Source organism: Ischnura elegans, chromosome 3, assembly GCF_921293095.1.
Source record: "Ischnura elegans chromosome 3, ioIscEleg1.1, whole genome shotgun sequence".
In the NCBI taxonomy this organism is placed as follows: domain Eukaryota; kingdom Metazoa; phylum Arthropoda; class Insecta; order Odonata; family Coenagrionidae; genus Ischnura; species Ischnura elegans.
Window position 1 is genome coordinate 36,060,189 of NC_060248.1, and position 20,054 is coordinate 36,080,242.

Genomic DNA, 20,054 nt, shown 5'->3' on the forward strand with positions numbered 1-20,054 from the left:
GCTGCGCCCCTGAAAAAGAAGGTCTAAAGAAAACAATGAGGTGGCCGTTGGCAGAAGGCGGTGGAGATAACTTTGCTGTTTGGTACCTGCCAGTGGGCAGAAAACTAGTTGATGATGAATTCGCTCTTAATATTAGAACGCTCACTGATTTTCACCTGACGTTTCTTGTCTCATTTCTAGTTACCCATCAAGCAATTAGTTCTATTTTTTATTAGAAATTCGCACTTAACATTGGGTCGCTCACTGACTTTAACGGAACCTTTCTTCTGGCTCATTTCTAATTCCTCCGCACCTCGTCTTTCCCTTTTCCCAGGCTGCGGATATTTCCACTCTGCGTACCTTTTAAGCCCCCGTGCGTTGCTTACCCCGTTACACTTCCCGTCCTCCGTAAAACTGGCAACGCCGCGTCGTCGCCTGCCTCTCCCTACCCGCGTGTCGGAGTTCCGACGGTGCGTTCGCAAGGGTTTGGGGGAACCCTGAACCACTCCCTTCTCATCCCCTGGGGTGCGTCATGGCGAAAGGGGGAGGTAGAGAGTGGAAGAGGGTGATGCTCTCTGGTAGGTTTGTACGCAGGAGTTGGTTCGGCGGCTGATTGAAAAACTCGTGTTCCGGGGGTAAAACGGGAACGGTTTCATTTAGGTTGATTGAGAAGAGTAGGTGAAGATTTTGGGGAAGTCAGCCAAGGCTCTTGATTCTCCTGAAGGCTTTCGCTACCTCACGCATTTTTGTGCAGGTTTTTCACTGCAAAATGTCCACACCCTAGTTTATGTATTCATCATTGTACTAGCATGATGTCTCCATGTTCCTGGGTTTCACCGCGTGGATTTTCTTTGTGACGACAGTTCGACCTGAAGACGCCGGTTGGAATACCGGCGAAACTGTCGTCACAAAGAAAATCCACGCGGTGAAACCCAGGAACATGGAGACATCATCTAGACAACGCCGCGGAAAACTACGCATCCACATTGTACTAGCATCTCTACCCACTTTTCCTTTTTATTTACACGCGTTTTCTAAACTTGCCTTGTCTATTTGTCTGTATCATCGATGAAATCTTGTATTTGATTTTTAACCTACTTTTCATTTCTGTGATAAAAACACAAATGGTAACTTCCACACTTTTTAATTTAACCCTCAACGACCGGCCATGGTTTTAAGACTTCATGTCATTTTCTTGAAAATGACACAAAGTGTTGAAACCATAGTCGGTCGCTGAGTGTTTAATTAAATAGTGTGGAAATTACCATTCGTGTTTTTATCATAGATATATCAAACTTCCACAAAATCAAGCCTGAAACGATTCAATTTTCTGATCTGCTTGAAACTTTTCACACTTCCTTGCTACTAATGAAAATGCTATAATTAATCCTTTCTTATCAGTTTGCCCTAAATTCTTCTGAAAATGAACTCACAACTCCATTCCTCCTTATTGTTTGTGGAACACGGTTCTTCCTCCAAAATGGTCTTTTAATGGAATAAAGTGAGTAAAGCAATTATAATGAATCGATAAAATACAGAAAATCGCCATCTATTTTCTCGGGTATTGCACGGTAATACAAAGTAATATTAAACTATCTTCTGAAAAAAATATATATGTAATTTGTTAACAAATATTAACGATATTAAAAACATGCTAAAATAAATTCATGTAAGTAAAGAAAAAGCCTAAGTTTTTCCAACTGATTTCTGGAAAACAAGCTCAAGCATTATCAAGCTTTTGAAGCACTCGTTAGAACTCATCAGGGTGATAAATACGTTCTCACCTTGGAATATCATATACTCTACATTAGTCACCACCGGCTCCATTTGTTCACAATTCGATAAAATCATAATACAATTTACATCCATAAGGGGGTTACGATTCCTAAATCTTGTTATAATGCCTTTTCAGCATTATGTTCTTTTCTCGCAGTAGATATACCAAGTGCCGACTATTCGCCTTCAAACTCCAATGCATAATATATTATGAAGAACGTGCATAACTTATTTTCTCAAGTGTAAATAGTTTGAGGTTGAGATAAATAAATAAACAAATAATAATAGTGAAGAAATGATAATGCAAATGCTTACAAAAAATATAATATATACGAGACACAATATTAACATAGTGTTGCAAAAAGAATTATGCTTCCAAGTTTCCACGGTAACGACAGATTTTCAGAAGTTCCTTAGGATCGGGTGAACGCCATCTAGCGGCAAATCACCCGAAGTTACGTCGTTCTCACTTACACAATAGTTGGCCGTCAAATTGACGCAAACATATGTTCTTGGTGGAGGGAAAAGTACAGTAATAGAATATCAAAGTGTGCCACAAGTGATCCATACACAGTAAACGCGCTATTTCGAATTTTTGAAAAATGCGGCAAAATCCCGGCTTAGCGTGCACCTAAGGGTTACTCTATAATACATTTTCTCAAGGCTCAAATTGTCTACAGGTCAAAATGCAGATCCAGTCAATTAATATAGGTAAATTTGAGTTAATATTAGAGCTTTCTGATAGAATTGAAGAATTTGTGAACATGAGACTTATGTGTAGGAGATCTTGAGCCTCAAGATGCGAGGAAAGAAATGAGGAGATAATCTTCCGTTTTTTTGCCTGTGAAGGAAAACCAAGATTATTTTCGTTCATCGATTGGCGTTAGTACGTCACCGCTTCAGTAACCCTTTTTTACTATCGTTCGATTATCTCAGTCTATTTCACTTCCCCAGCTCTGTAGCAGTTTCTCTTGCCGCTCCGTGCCTTCCCCCACCTTCTTGTTCTTTCAATGCGTCGTGCCTCCAGTGGTACAACTCCCTCGATGATCATCCGCCTACCTTTAAGGGAAAAAAATCCAAATCTTCACCAAACATCTAGGCTCTGAGTGTTGTTTTATTACTTTTAAACGTCTCTAGTTACTCCAACCTGCCTCATCATGTCTCGGCAATTCTTACATCACATTAACTATATTTATTTAATTGTGTGCATGTCTGGGATGAGAAAATAATTTTAACACTATTTTTGGCAAGCTATCCTTTTATGATCCGCGAGGATGTCTTTCCGGCGTGGTACTGGTTACTATATCGTTTTGCTTAGTATTGGTTGAAGTTTTTGGGAAATTTTGGGGAAGAAATAAGTAGCCAAATTTGCGATTGAGAATTGCTGGTTGCGGTGCATGCAGGATATATAAAAACTAAATGTCGTTCCAGAGTCAATTCCCGATCCTTTCTTGCAGATATCGTAACTTCACGTTTCGAATCCCTGAATTCTTATCCATGTAAGTTCCTATCCAATCTCGAGTTCCTATCCATGAAAGTTAATCTTGGAATCAGCTGTTACTTTTCCCATGGAATTCTACGTCTCGTGTGTTATTTCTTAAAATACAAAGGAATAGAACGTCCAAATGGATCGCAAAGCAAAATGACTGGCCAACTATCTCTATTCACTTTTCAGCGGCGAATCATTGAAGAAGCACAATAAATTTCACAGCTAGTGAAAGGATATAGGAGATATTCCTGTGTCTCGACGGCGGCATTATTTTGGCTTGGTGGATATGTATGGCTTGAATAGCGGTGCTAGGTACGATGAATCCTTCAGTCGCAATGCCTAATACATTTCTCAATCACCAAAGTTAGCCCGAACATTTGTCCACAATCGTTTCAGTTCCCGTCAGTACGGGCAGTGGCGCAGCGAGGGGGGATTTGGGGGATAACTCCCCCCCCCCCAGAACTAAGAGAAATTTTAAAAATTAATCCATTTTGCTTCATTTGATAACAGTTACTACTTACATAATAGCAGATACAGAGGAATAGAAATACAGAGAAATACTGAAGAATTAACAAAAATATCCCTCAGAAAGTCGTAAAACTAACCATTTTGAACCATTTCTCTTAAAAAAATTTTGTGGGAGGGCCCCCGCACCTCCCGTATTTCATACTCCCAGTATTAGTTGCTCCTAAAACACCCCCTAGCTTTAATTCTTAACTGCGCGCCTGGTACAGAGTGCTATGAACATGCTTTCTAAGGCCATAAATATATATCGAGTCTTGCTCGCAAGCTTTTGAAGCTGGATCTTGAAGTCTATTTACAAGCTCTGTAAATATCTCCGTAGTAGTTAAGGTGAGGCTCTATGCAAGTGCGTTCATTTTTCGCTAATACGGTTTTCTATTACAGGAGAAGCAAGTAAAGGGTAATGACTTAAATTGGACCAGATGATGCTTTGTGATCCAATTCATAGTATAATTTACACTATTTTTTAAGCATACCAAACGCTTTAGTTTCTTCACTCGTGTGTAATCCTTGTACCCTTGAACCCTCATTCTTGTAACCTCTTAGAAATGAAAGTGTAGTAAGAATGATGGTTTTCTATTTCCATGAATTCTTTCAAGGAAAGGTTGTTTGGATTTAATTCCGCTAAGAAATAATAATACCAGAGAAGGTACAAAAAGTTCTTAAATAAACAAAGCTCTTTGACCAAACTGCTTTCGTGCAGCAGTAAAGAAAATTTAATGAAAAATTTACTTATGGAGGAGTGCCTTTCATGACCGTACACAAGAAGATAAAGAAGAAAAAATAGATGGTGCTTCAGAAGCCTGGGAGAAGCAGGTTGGATCAAAGAAATTACAATTGAAAGAGAGCCTAGGGAGACCTTCACAAAAAAGGAGCTTGTCGAGGGAAATGAAAAAGAGGATAGCCAATTTCTTGGAGCGCATACCGCATCGTGATGAGACAGTGCATGGAAACCATAGACTAAAGACGAAATGCGCGTAGAGTCCTTTCATGAATGTCCTGTATCCACGAATGGCACTACTCTGATGTAAATTTAGAGTCCGAGAGCTGAGAGTTTCAAATTTCAAGTGGAAAGCAAGGAAGAGTATATAGTGGTGAGTTTTTGACAACCAGCATAACTAAGCTGAAGAACAGAGAGTCCTTGTTCATTAATTTTTTAATTAAAACACATTTTCGATGGAAGGAAAAGAAATAAATTATCAGAATAATAGCCTTGGCGAAGAGAGCGTTCCACCTTGAGAAAGATCTAATTACAGCGGAAAATTTAGACCTAGAAGTAAAAAAACAGTTAATCAGAACTTACATTTGTAATATACTTCTGTAAGGAAGGGAGGAATGGACAATGACAGCCGCGGAGGAAAAAAGGTAGAGGCTTTCCAAATGTGGCGTTAAGGAAGAATGATGAGGAACAAATGGATCGACCGAGTAAGCAATGAGAAAGTCGTTAAAAGAATGGAAGAGAAGCCTCATGAAAAACTTGATAAAAAAGACGAAACAACATTTTCAGCCATATCTTGAAACATAATGGCCTGATGATCGAAAGACAAGAGATGGGAAGTATGGAAAAGGAAGACTTCAAAAATATTTATATGTATATGAAAAAGGTAAAGAATGATGTGAAAGATAACAAATACGTAGGTGTGAAAAGATTAGCTAATAGGAGATTTGAGTTAAGAGGTGCGTCAAACCAATCTTTTGGTATGTTGTTCCTCCTCCGTATCTCATCTAGACGCTGCCTCTCCTCACCCACCTTGACAAACACTTCGTCGTTCCTCCTCCTCTCCGTCCACTTCACCTTCTCCATTCTTCTACACACCCGCATCTCAAACACCTCCAATCTTCTTTCGTCCCCCTTAGGAGGTGACCATGTTTCCGCACCGTACAGCGCCACACTTAAGATCAGACTCTTCAATGCACTTTCATTTAAATTCTTGCATAACGATCCTCTCATAAGCCCCTTTCTATACAAGTCTATACAAGTTGCTTACGCAATTCTCTTCCTTATGTCCTTATTTCCGTATCATTTTTCCTCTGATGTGCTGCCCAAATAGTTGATTGGCTCTAACTACGCAAGTTTTTGCCCACCTACTTTAACCTTGAGTCTTATTCTCTTTGCACGCGAAATAAATATATTTATTAATGTAATATTTTTCTATGCATGCAATGACTCTTTTTCTGTGTATATAGTCCGTCTCATATTTTATTTTTAAGTTCTCAAGAATTTTGGGTTAAAATTGAAGGAACGAGGGTTTGAATCAGAGCTGAGGAATGTTTCCTCTTACTTCCCCAAAGCGCGTGAATCCCCTCTCGGCTGACAGCTATTCGGTTATTGCCTCCTTTCCAGATTTTGGCTCCCAGGAGTACGGGCGTTTGGCACATGCGATCTTTGTCGACGAAATATTTCCCCCGTTGAAATCATCGAAAGAATTCCTCTGCACAAAGGGGGTTTGTATATTTTGCTCCAAAGGGCCCAAATGCGACCCAATGGGACTACGAATCGGAAGGCAAAAATGAGTTGGGGATGCCTGTGAGACGGAATAGTTACTTCACGTTGCTATTTGGAAATACCGTCGATATTGACATGCATGGAAACACTGGTAATTTTCCATTGTTACTCTTAACTCTTTACAATGTGATTTGCGTATATACCTAGTTTTATACAGTTTTCTTTCTGACACATGATAGTACTATTCAATGAAAAATTGACAGTATGGTAGTACAAGCAGTGGAGAAATATTGACATTTAACTCTAATTTATTCTTCCTCTTCTAACTCCGTTTTGGAAAATTGTATCACATCTGCCGTGGAAGTATACTCAGTTATATTAATGTGTCAATAAATTTCAGTTGGAATAGCGTATTGTAAAATGTTCATGAAAATTATGTTTACTTTTTTATCGTTGAGGTCCCTCTATAAGGATAGTCAACTAGTCCCCTGATAACACATCTAGCGGTAACCTTTTCCCGAAATATTCCGTTATTTCATATGTATTTTGCTCATGTCTCATTAATGCATAACTATATTCATTTTTTTCATATTATTTGTTTTATTTCATTTTCTGTAGCGTTATTAACGCTAGTATTTCTGTAGCGTGATGGAAGCATCAATCAACTTATTGTTAGTACTTTCCCTCGTGTGATTAAGCGTGTATTCCATCTACATTTTTGGCGGTTTTATCTTGCATTCTCCAGTGGGTACACTTTTTTTATAATTCAAGTATGCAAAAGTACTAAAGTCATGGATTCTTCCATGTGCGACAACTTTCACGAAGTGCATTCAGTCACTGACACTTAACTTCACAAGTGGTTGAATTTTTCAGCTGCCATCTTCTGCTAGAATACCTCTTACCTTTATTGACTTGATGCAGAGAAATCATAATCGGCAACAGACTAATTTTTACCTTCGTAAAATGTTTTCAGGATCGCCACCGGGTCAGGAACTGCATAACTGCCGACGTTTCGATGGCCAAGTCGGATCACTCACAGCCCTGAGGGCGATGGCCGAGTCGGACGTCGAAACGTCATACCATCCAATGCAATAAATGTTATGGAAATACATCGCGGTGTTTTGAGTTTCAGAGGCTTTAAAATACGACCAAAACTTAACAAATAGGTAAAAACTATTTGGTGCATTCCCAGCAAATAGACTTCGTAAAATGTTTTCGGGATCACCACCGGGTCAGGAGCTGGATAACTGCCGACGCGTAAGTTTTGGTCGTATTTTAAAGCCTCTGAAACTCAAAACACCGCGATGTATTTCCATAAAATTTATTGCATTGGATGGTATGTTGTTTAAAATCAAAACAGCCAGTTCATTTATGGATTGATTTATTTCTTTCAACTTTCCGTATGCATTGTTTGCGTATCGTTAAAATTGATGCCTCTTTCACTTTCTCGTGATTCGTGATTTTAGGGGAGAGTACAAATCGGGAAGTCTCCTTTGACAATTGAAAACAATCAGTGCTTCAGGGGAACGTGAACCGATTACCTGCTCCAAGCCATGCGTGGCGCGACTACGAGAGACCGATCGAAGGAAGGCTCTTCCCTCCGCTGAAACGGCAAACCCCTCACGTGCGGTGGAAACGATTCTGGAGGAAGCTCCTCCTAGGAGACGTGAAATAAACGTCACCCTCACGAAACAAATGCTTCTCTGTTTGCACCGTTGACACCTGGCAATGAATATTCGGCTCTCAGAATTTTATTTTTTTGTACGAAGCATTTTGAAACCCAACACATTTCTTTAGGATCTTGTAGTCATAGTATAGGTAATATTAATAATACCTTCGAATATTATCTTTTCTTAGTTTACTAAAAGATTATGTTTATACCAGGTTATTTTTCGAAGTATTTTGGCTTTTTCACCTTGTTTTCCCCATTATTAAAAAACAAATAATATTATTGAGCATTTTTATTGAATACGGTACATCAATATGTGGAGTAAAGAAAATAAAACACCACAAGACAGTAATAATGTAACAAGTACATCTACACCGTACCCCGCAAGCCGACTCAATAGGGGTTTGGCAGGGGTGCTAAGGCACCAGGCGTTGACGAATAAAAAGGAAATTCTTGAACGAAGTTCCGCCTAACTTTAATAAAAGCCCTTGATTGTTCGGGGGGAAAAAGAATTCTTATACCTATACGTTTGACCGAATATCTCTTAATTTTATCTTAGTTAATTTTTTCTGTCGAACCTGGAAATATAGTAGGGAGTCTGGTACGTGTTCATGTGTTTCATTGCAATCGCAATTCTTTACATTTTAACAATTTATAATGAAGTAATGGTGACTCCTGTGGATGAAATATTTAAAATTTAGCATTTTTATCTGGCATAGAATCCGCTTTAACGCAGTTTCCCAAAAGTGAGCAAATGCTCTAATGTGACCGGAGCGTATTGATCTTGCTGCTTGACGGATCTGTTGAGGGAATGAATTCCATTATATGACCGCTTCAACCGAAAAGAAGTTTTGCAGCAGTGAGTAAGAATAATAAAGTTCAAGAATGGAACGAAATTTAGTATTTGTTTTGCACTGCGCAACTGTGGAGGAGCCTCCTAAAGAAAAAGAGGATATGGGATTTGCGAGAGGGAATCGGTCGAATGAATCTTTTTTGGTCTTCCACTGGAGTGTGTCGAAGCGGTGAGGCTGCATCTCATGTCATCCTCAGTAATCGCCCTCTCCGCTATAAAACAGTTGAAGAAGTTTCACTGAAATACCTGAGATGAGAGAAATTTCCATCAAAATTTCACATAATACTCTTCTGTTTACATTATATGGAATTTCGGTGCAATAAAGTGCGCTTTCCAACCCAAAATTTCAATTCACCTACATTTTTAGTATCCAAGTATGATACTTATTTGTCATCAGTATAAGTGCATAATGCTAATTTATAACTCGCGTCGTTTGGTCCAAAATTAGTTATAAGGTACGTGTGTGATAGGAGTCATGAAAAGTATAAAAAGTAGTTTTTGTACAGCCTTAATTTGCGGGAAATTATTTTTGTGTTTCTGAAACTAACAGCTAAGTGAAACTGGTCCTAATATCTTTCAAAAAAGCTACTGTGTTCACACCAATTGCCATTGGAAAAAGTTCTCTGTGCTGCGATCCATTGGCCTTTGAATAGGGAAATTAGGCTTTACGGTGTCAATTTTTAAACGAAAAGATAAAATCAAATTGTAACTGCAGTTAGAGTTTTCCCTCTTCGTTTCCCGAGCCTTTGGCTTTCCCGGCCACTGCACATACTGCTTCGATACTGATGTTTCTCAAGTCCTGCGGCAATTTTCCAAGATTCAGGGAGCCATGTGTTCTCCCTTGCGTTTCCATCTTAGATGATCTTCATGGGTCCGACATCCAGAGGTTCAATTGCCATGGGAACATACGGTGCATTTATAGCGTAATGGTCTGCGCAATGACTCGGAAAACCGAGTTGGCCCGAGGCTAAATTTCCAGCGTTGGTGATTTGTTTCATGCGATTATATTGAAGTTCACCGCCGTTCACGCGGCAGAATATAAATATGTCACAGTTGCGAATGTCATCATATTACGTTCATGTATTAATCTCTATGCTATATCGACTTTCTTTGATTTCTATCATCGAATAAAAGAAAATGTTGTCTCGGAATCTATTTCAATAATTGTAGCGTTCTCGACGGTACTCATCTTTTGTTAGTAAAAATATAAAATTAAAGATAGACGATTTTTATAGTTAGCAAAAGTAACGGGTAAAATTTGCCGGTAAACATAGGAGTTATGACAATTCTCATGCTGCCCTAAATTTGTAGGAAATGAATGCAGTAACTGACGCTAGTAGTTAAGTAAATTAACTATGAGATAGTTCCTTCAAACTGCTTGTTTACGCCATTGTTGTACAATGTTTCGATCGTATGTTGAACCATTGAAGATCGGTATTTCTCGATTAATCAATGGGCAGAATTCTTTACATAGTCTTGTATACAATAAAATCCCAGACAACATCTGGAAATGTAATTTTAAAGAGTCCGAAATAAAAAAAAATGATGCCAGCAGTGGGCTGCGGACTCTCTCCTCTGGAGAAACCCATGGCTCATACCACTGACCCATATTATAATTTTACGAATCCACTTGTTTTATGGCCTAAATTATGTATAATGTAACATTTTTCAAAAAAATGTGACGGTTTCTGTCTCTTTGTCTTTTTGTGAGCAAAAATATATTTTCGCTACACGCAAACCATCAAAAATGCATAACTATTGTTATTACTTCATCTCTTTTATATTCTCATGTTATTTTCACTATTGTTGTCGTCCGTCGCTATATTTTCCCATATAATTTTTTGTTATTTGCCTTTTATGAGCTCTATTGCATTGTATAACGCCAACATGTTCTAAGAATGGACAAGTCTAAACAACAATAAATCGTATAATTATAATAATAATTATACTATTTATTGTTCTAGGATTTAGGATGAATGATTTTTATATTTTTCCTAGGTTACATTCCATATTTAGTTTTTTTATAATTGATGTAGCACTTCACGTGGTGTGATTCCTGCTGTTGTTATGCATATTGGGCATACGTGCAACAATTCTATTTCCCACATGGCGTTATTCTCTGCAGCAAGTTCTACATATTTATTAATTCTGAAGGAGAGTGTTTTCTGTAAATTTATTATTATTATTATAAATTCACTTATTATTATCCAAGAATGCCAAATGTGGAAAATTAATTTATTTAAACGATCGTTGTATGACTAAGCTTTTGTTTTGAATTATGTGGTAGTGGTAGAGGCTCCTTAAGAAAAAGGGAATACAATGTATGAGCCAAGTGTACGCCGAGGGAATCGGTCCAATGGATCTTATTTTTTATTCTTCCGCTGGGAAGCAAAGAAGAGCTGTGTCTCACGTCGTCCTCCCCAGTAATCGCCCACTCCTCTCCGAAGCAGCTGAGAATCCTATATGGGATCTCGCTGATGCGTCTCCCTCCGTGAGATTCCATTTCTTTTTCCTTCAATATCTTCCTTGAGGGTCTTCCCATAGACTCTGTCGATCCCCCCTTCTCCAATCCCATCTCACGTCGAGGAAGAAAACGAATTATAAATATGCTGTGGTGAACGGGCCCCTCCTCAAATAAATGAAAATGGGTCTTCTGCGTATCCTTAATATCGTTTACATTGATTTGTTTAAGAATATCTTTTCTTAATCTTTGAATACTTACGGATCAATTGGTGTACAAAAATCTCGTTAAAAGAAAAATGCAGTTACAGCACTTTCTCTATAATCCGACTTTTTACTTATCCGGCCCTGCCGTGAACACGACTGCGTCATTTTAAGCCATTCTTCCAAATATTTCATTCGAGGTCATCTTTATCCGTTCTTGTCATCCACTTTTCCCTCGACGATTGTCTTCATCATGCTATCATGTCTCAAGATGTGGCCTTTAAGGTTGTTCCGTCTTCTTGTCAAGGTTTTCATGAGGCTTCTCTTCTCTCTTACTCGTCTAAGGACTTCCTCATTACTAACCAGGTCGATCCATTTCACCATCATCATTCTTCTGTAGCACCACAAACCACATTTCGAAAGCCACTATCCTTGCTTTCTCCGCTGCTGTCATTATCCATGCTTCACTTCCATATAGGAGCATACTCCAAATGTAAGTTCTTACAAATTGTTTCTTCACCTCCATATTTAAGTTTACCGCTGTAGGCAGGTCTCCCTTATGGTGGAATGCTCTCTTTGCCCGGGCTATTCTGCTGATAATTTCTTTCTTGCTTCTCCCGTCGCTTGTGATCCTACTTCCCACCGCCTTTAATCACGACCACAATCCAGTGATTTTGAAGTTGAAGTTACAAGTTCTCCCTCGACGATTGTCTTCATCTGGCCATCATGTCTCAAGATGTGGCCTTTAAGGTTGTCCCGTCTTCTTGTAAAGGTTTTCATGAGGCTTCTCTTCTCTCTTACTCGTCTAAGGACTTCCTCATCTCTAACTCGGTCGATCCATCTGATCCTCATCATTGTTCTGTAGCACCACATTTCGCCTCTATCCTTGATTTCTCCGAACGCTTCCCATAATTTCTCGTCTCACTTACTCATAAACTTAAAAAACAATTTGGAGGCATAGAGTAGTTCATAATGGACTTTTTTTCTTATTGTCTTTTTACAGGCTGAAGACGGGATGGTCGGTGAAGACGCAGCAGCTTCAGTCCTTCGGGACTCCGAAGCCGGCGGCTCTGGACGAGACGGAGCAGGCGGCTATCTTGCGGGTGATCAAGAGGGCCGAGGCACTTGAAGCCAACGAGCAGGAGAGGATAGGGTGAGTGTAATTTATGCGCGACGCGATTCTCCCCAGATATGTCTACATCCACGTTTACATACTGCCCTGCAAGCCGTCTCAATAGGTGAGTGGCGGGTGGCGTTCGGACTCCAGTCGTTAATAAATAGAAAGGAAATGCTTTCAAGTATCGCCTAACATTTATTTAAGTCCTTTATCGCTCGGAGAAAAAACGAATTCCCATACCTATCCGTTCGGCAACATATCTCTCTTAATTTATCGTTTCTATCGGAAGTGGATATGTAGTAGGGCTCTAATATGATGTTCATTGTCCAGTGGCTTAGCCAGGGGGGAGGGTTTGGGGGGTTCGGAAACGAAATATAAAAAATACAATTTTAAATAAATATAAAAACACATTTTTTCTTTCAAAAAAGAAAACAAAATATTGAAAAATCATGAATTTACAATATTTCTTTGACAAATCAAGTTTGTCGTTTAGGAAAAGTGTTAAAATTAGTTTAAAACCCATTACTTGGTACTGTTTTTCAAAAATTTTTCCCCCTTGTTTTTTTTGGACTCCCCCCCTGAACGAAATTCCTGGCTACGCCACTGTCCTTGTCACTCTGAAAGATGTACATTCTCAATTTCTCAAGCACTGTAAGTCAAGCGAGATGCCTCCGAGACCCTAGCGGCCCCCAGCCAAATTTAATTAACATCCGTGTAAATCTTTCCTTACGCCCGTAGCAGTTTTTGACGAAAAGCGCAACTTTCCTTTGTATTTTATTAAGTTCATGCATTAAGTCCTGTTGCTCCGGATCACATATACTCATTGAATATTAGGGCGGATCGGAAAAATCGATTTTTTTTCAAATCCATCTGGCCCAATGAAAAAAAGTTGTGGGACCGATCAAAAATAAGGCCTGAAAAATTTGAGACCTCTAGGTGAACCCCTGACCCTCGCTCAAATGCATTTTAGGGGAGGAGGGTCGAAATTCGAGAAATATAGTATTTTATGGTCATTCCCTATAGATTTTGCCAAGCTACTTCCCTTTAGATCAAAAAGTTCGTGTATTTTGACGTATCTGCCACCGTTTAGCCACGAAATGCCTAATTTGAGTCCGAGTCCGCGAAGAAAATATTCCAACGCCCACGCAGCGTCGCGGATACAAGAGCCGCAGGCCGATCCCTTCCCCTCCACGCTCGCTTCTCCCCCTCCCACGCCTCCAATACAGCAAAATTCATCCCGCGCATGCTGCTAGGAGGACGTTTATCTTTGATTATATAAATCGGAAGATGGTAGAAGGTAATAAAGGAAGCGTAGTGAGACGACTTGTCCCTTATTGGGCGCCTCGTCGGCGTTAAACAAATCGATGTTAACAACTTTTAGAGATATGATTAAATATTTTTAGATCCGAGAACGCAGGAAAGGAGCCTATGGTCTATGAAAAGTCCTCTCGAGTGGCTATAGCGAGGACTGTACCGACCTAAGTTTTACCCAGTAATTGGTAGTGCGCCTTTTATATCCAATTACCTTAAGTATCATACGTAATAATCATTGTGGGTTCTTGTATATTGTGGAGGAATTGTTAGCACTTTACCCTTTGTAGATATGAATCATCGTCATTGAACATTAATCTTGAGATTCCTAATGCGCAGTTGTCTGCTTAACCATGCCATTAGCTAATCTTTTCAATATTCTGAAAGTATCCTATATGAAATTTGAACTTCTTTTTCCTTCCTTCCGTATTAAAAAAATAATTCTTAACCTTGTTAGTTCTGTTGTTTTCATTCGTTTGAAGGAAAGTTAGTTGAAATTAAGAGCATTCTGAGCACATAAAATGTGTTTACTTTATTTTATATTTTTATCATGACCATATGTAGTAATAACCTAGATAATTCTAATATAATTTTTTGTTCTTCTCAATGGAGAGTGTATTCTGTGGAATTTAAACTGTTTGAGTATTTTAAAAACTTCTTAACCTTATGATTATGATATTTCTGATGTTCGCTGCTAAAAATGTTTTTTTTACGAAAGAGTTTAATCTCTGACGTTTTCCTGGTACATACTCCATATTTCCTCGTGGAAAGTAAGAGTTAAAATGCAAGGTTTATCATTGGCCTTAATCTTTTAGCCAACTCGATCCCTTTCTTTGCCCTCTTCTTCATAGTTGCCTTTGTTTCTTCACAGAGTGAGCTCCATTCCCTGAGGAGGTTGTTAGCCTTTAAATCTCGTTCGCAGTGCCCGCGGCGGAGCATTTATAAGCTCCATTATCCCGAGAGCAAGCTCCCGTGGCAATTTTTCATCTTTTATTGCCTTAATTCCGCGGGTATCCGTCTTCTCCTCGAGGTTTAGATCTTAATTCGTTTTTTATGACTCTACATTCCTTTATATCTCCCGCAATACAATTTTCGCCTGAACCATTGTAGCGCTCTCTACATTTTAAGGCTCAAATTACCCCTCAATTTAATAACGTGTGGTATGCATTTATATTTTTTTACCCTAGGAATCCCGTCAGATATTGACATTGAGTGTAATTAATGATCATTTTAGCCGTCCATCTCATACTTTATTACCTTCATAAAAGGAAGCATTTCCGAAAAAAGTGTAGCGATAGCGATCACTAAAGGAGGTGATTTTTCGTGTGAAGGCGTACTTTTAACATCTCTGTAGTAAAATATCAGTTTCAGTAAAAACCTAATCAAGGTTTTATTCAGCAAGAATAACACAGTTTAAGTAAACAACTTAAGTGTTGCCACGACAAATACAATTATTAAAATTAAGATCAACAACATAGTATGTTTATACCACATTCACCCCCACTAAAAATCGATTAGTATCTGATGTAGTCATTTAGATAGGCTGGTAGCCTTCGCTGCCGTCCACGTGGAGAACCTTTCTGTGGAGATGGACTCTTGGGTTGTTCAGAGACACTCTTACTCGAATTAGGTATGCCCTTATCTTGCCCTGTCTCTTCATCGCATGAGGAGTTTTGTGATGTCAGTTCTCCGGAGTCAATAGATGGGCTCAAGGGAGGTCCGTCAAGCTTGACTGGGAAGTCCCCTCTTGGAGCCAAATGTCTAATGGAAACACTTGATTCTTGCCCATTGGGAAGCTTTACATATGCATAGTCTGGATTTGCCTCTATTAATTCGACTTCCTGAACAATCGGGTCATACTTGCTGTGCCGCAAATGGTTTTTCATTAAAACTTGACCTGGTTTAGTTAACCATGTAGGCAAGGAGCGACCATTGAAAGATCTTCTGGGATGAGTGAACATACGTTCATGTGGGGTAGCATTTGTTGAGGTGCACAACAGTGATCTAATAGAGTGAAGTGCTGACTGAAGCACTTCTTCCCATTGTTCTGTCTTTAACCCTTTTGACTTTAAGGTCAAAAGTACAGTCTTCCATATTATTCCATTGTATCTTTCGACCTGACCATTTCCTTGGGGGCTGTAGGCAGTAGTTCTACTTGTAGCAACGCCTAAGGAGGTGAGAAATGATTTCAGTTCATGTGACATGAACGAAGCTCCTCTGTCGGAATGTATATAAGCTGGCGTACCAAAGAGCGAAAACACCATAGTCAATACTCTCACAACAGTAGATGCCGAAATATCTGTACAAGGAAATGCAAAAGGGAACCTTGAATATTCATCAACAATAGTCAGTAGAAAACGGTTCTTGGATGAGCTAGGTAAGGGTCCTTTGAAGTCTAAGCTTAATCTCTCAAATGGAGAAGTTGCCTTTATAAGCTGCCCTTCATTTCTACAGAATCGAGGTTTTAATTCATTGCAGCAGGTGCAAGAATTAATCACTCCTTTAATTTCTTCTAGTGTGTAGGGCAGGTTTTTAGCTCTAACCCAGTGGTGCATTCTTGTTACACCCGGATGACATAAAGCATCATGTAGTTCTTTGAGGTTCATTCTTCCCTCTAAGTAGGTACTTGCTGTAATCCTCGACATTGTGTCTGCAGTTGTGTTTTGGTTGCCTGGTCGGTAAATGATATCGAATTTGTAATTAGCTAATTCAAGTCGCCATCTCATAATTTTCTCATTCTTTATTTTACTTGAGTGATACTGATCAAACATGAAGGCAACAGACCTCTGGTCAGTGATGACCTCAAAATGTCTTCCGATAAGGTAGTGTCTCCAGTTCCTCAGTGATTCCACAATAGCATAAGCTTCCTTCTCAACAGAGGAATGTCTTTGCTCAGCTGCATTAAGTGTCCTAGAGAAAAAGGCAATGGGACGTTCGGCTTGACTCAGGGTGGCCCCAATGGCAAACTCTGAAGCGTCAGTTTCTACTCGAAAAGGTGTATTTTCTTCTATTGCAGAGAGTGATGCCTCTGCTACATCTTTCTTGAGTGAATTGAATGTTGTCACAGCTTCTTCAGACAGCGGGAATGGTCCTTTTACCAGAAAAGGGCGAATCTTCTCTGAAAATTTGGGAATCCATCGGCAATAGTGAGCAAACATACCTAAGGTTCTCTGAAGGGCTGGCATGTCATTTGGGACAGGTAGGTTCATCAAAGGTGCAAGCCTATCCGGATCAGGCTTTATAACTCTATCTTCGATCAGATATCCTAATATTTTCACAGATTTAGTTGAATATTTACATTTATCTTGGTTTAATGTCAGATTATACTTTTCTACTGCACCTAAAAATCTTTCCAAATTTTGGTCATGTTCCTGTTGGTCATGGCCGCAAACTGTTACATCATCTAGATAAGGAAAAGTACCTTTGAGCTTTTCTTCCTTGATAATTCTGTCAATGTTTCTCTGGAAAGCTGGGACACCGTTAGTTACCCCGAAAGGAATTCTGCGGAACTGGTAAAGTTTTCCAGCAGCTTCAAAAGCAGTATATGGCTTATCTGATTCTAGAATAGGTACTTGGTGATAGGCACTCTTGAGGTCAATGGTGCTGAATATCTTGTATTGTGATACATTCCGTACCAACTCCTCTATTCTTGGGAGAGGGTAGGCATCAAGCATTGTAAATTTATTAATAGTTTGTGAGTAGTCAACTACCATCCTAGGTTTATGATTTTCTCCCTTAACTACAAAAACTTGAGCACGCCATGGTGAGTTACTAGGTTCTATTACACCTTCTTTGAGCAATTTTTCCACTTCAGCAGCGATGAATATTTTGTCGGATTCTGTGTGACGTCTTGACTTAGTTATGACGGGTTTGCAGTCTGGTGTGAGATTGGCAAATAGCGATGCTGCTGGAACTCGAGCAGTAGCTAGTGAGCAGATTTTAAGAGGTGTTTGTTCTCCATGGAATTCTATTTCTACAGATGAGTGACTCTTCAGAAGATCGTGCCCAATCAGGAAGTCAGCACACAGATTTTTCATGATTAACACCTTAATATTTGCATATGTATAGGTCTGAATCTTCAAGGTCAGCGTACCACATCCAGTAACATCAGAACTCAAAGAAGAATTAGCCATGGTTATCTTACCGGAGTAAGGCTTAACGACTATTCCGCATCTCTCCACAAAACGTTCATTCAAGAAACTAAGAGAACTTCCAGTATCGATAAGTGCATTTAGTTCCACTCCATTGATCAATACCTTAGTCATGGATTTTTGAAGGCATAGAGGTGCTGTTACTGCAGAAGCCAAAAACGACGTAGAAGCTGTTGAATTTGTAGATGAATGTTTAAATCTTGATTTACATACTTTTTGGTAATGTCCTTTTTTTCCGCAACCTCTACAGATAATATCCTTTGCTGGGCAAGAGTCCCTTGGGTGCCGTTTGTTACCACAAAAGAAACATTTTTCAGATCGTACCAAAGCAGCTGATGTTGTTGTAGTATCTTCAGGGCTATCTTCTCTATGGTCAGCAGCAGCAACAGGAGTTGAATCTGCTGTATTCAGATAAGACGCTGAATGTAGCTCAGCCAGCTCAAGTGACCTAGCCTGGTCATGGGCCTTCTCTAATGTGACGTTGGTGTTTTCCAGTAATCTTTCTCGAATACGAGAGCTCTTGAGGCCTCGTATGAAAGAATCCCTTATGTACTCATCTTTATATTTATCAGCTGTTACTGCTTGAAATTCACAATCTTTGCTCATTTGTTTTAATACCTGGAGATATTCATCGACTGATTCACCCGTCTGCTGAGTTCTAGATGCTAGGCAGTGTCTTGCAAATATTTCATTTCGTTTTGTGATATATAATGAATCTAGTATTTTGATGGCATCTGAGTAGTTTTCTGAGTCACTAATATACCGAAAGACGTTAGCAGATACATAATTGCAGAGTAATTGCAGTTTACTATCTTCTGAAACCTTGTTCACTTGGCCCAGGAAATTAGCAAATGTTCTTTTCCAGTGTTTCCACTTCGATTCAGCACCCACATGTGAAGGGTCAGTATCAAATCTTTCTGGCTTTAAAAGCTGTTCCATCTTACTAAAGAATTCTTGCTGAATAAATTGTAGTAAAATATCAGTTTCAGTAAAAACCTAATCAAGGTTTTATTCAGCAAGAATAACACAGTTTAAGTAAACAACTTAAGTGTTGCCACGACAAATACAATTATTAAAATTAAGATCAACAACATAGTATGTTTATACCACAATCTCCTCAGCAATTCTTATCTAATCTTTCGTTGGATACTTTCTTTTTCTTTTTAGTCCGTCATCCTGTGTTCATTTAACGCTAGTTTTCTTTTATTAAAGTTCTCTGGAGAATATAAATATTGTTATAATATTAAAACATTTTCTGCGAGGATAAACCTGTTATTTAACCTATTAAACGGAAGATGAGGTAAACGGAAGATAAAGTAAACGGAAGAGTTTACAAGCGACTATTGTGGCGATAATTTAGTGTTAATAATAGATATTTAAAGAAATATGTTTATAATTTCTACAAAATTATACAGAAAGGAAATTGAAAAAGAAGTTCTGAGGATAGTTTCTGGCTTACATGACCAACATTGAGGAATAATTTCACCAACGTTTATATTTTAATACTAATTGGAGGTTATATGCATATCCATATTTATTTAATAATATTTCTTGGAGTTTTAGGTCAATGTAAAAACAAGTTATAGCCAACGTTTCGATTTATTGAAAATCAATCAAAATTAATGGTAACTAGGTGTGGCAATACCTTAGTAACACAACATCAAGAAATATGTACAAAGTTAAGAGGTATGTCAAAAAATTTTGTGTATTCTATTCTGTTCTAATATATATGTGTATACTTTAAATTGCATTACTGTATAAAAAACGCGATCGTAACATTTTTATGTAAAAATATTGTATATCGTTGTCATCTTTGTATTTTATATTGTTCATGTTTTCTCTTTCATAGCCCTGAGGATGATTTTAAATAAATCGAACCGTTGGCTGTAACTTGTTTTTACATTGACCTAAAACTCCAAGAAATATTATTAAATGTATTAAACAAGGTCAAGAATAGAAGAGGAAAAAAAATAATAATAATAATTATCCATAGTTATACATCATACCAATATCTTAATTTACAAAAATACTATCTTAAACAATATTAATTAAATTGTTGGATGCATTATTTTTGCCA

At 38.6% G+C, this 20,054-nt stretch overlaps 1 protein-coding gene across 2 annotated transcripts in view; it reads left to right on the forward strand.

The window, feature by feature from the left end:
* The window catches only part of LOC124155661 (rabphilin-3A), a 340,415-nt gene that overhangs the window by 210,257 nt on the left and 110,104 nt on the right, over window positions 1-20,054 (forward strand). For both annotated transcript variants that reach the window (XM_046529670.1, XM_046529669.1), the window contains exon 4: window positions 12,402-12,551. In XM_046529670.1, the coding sequence (XP_046385626.1) occupies window positions 12,402-12,551 (150 nt within the window). The remainder of the gene's footprint in view (window positions 1-12,401; window positions 12,552-20,054) is intronic.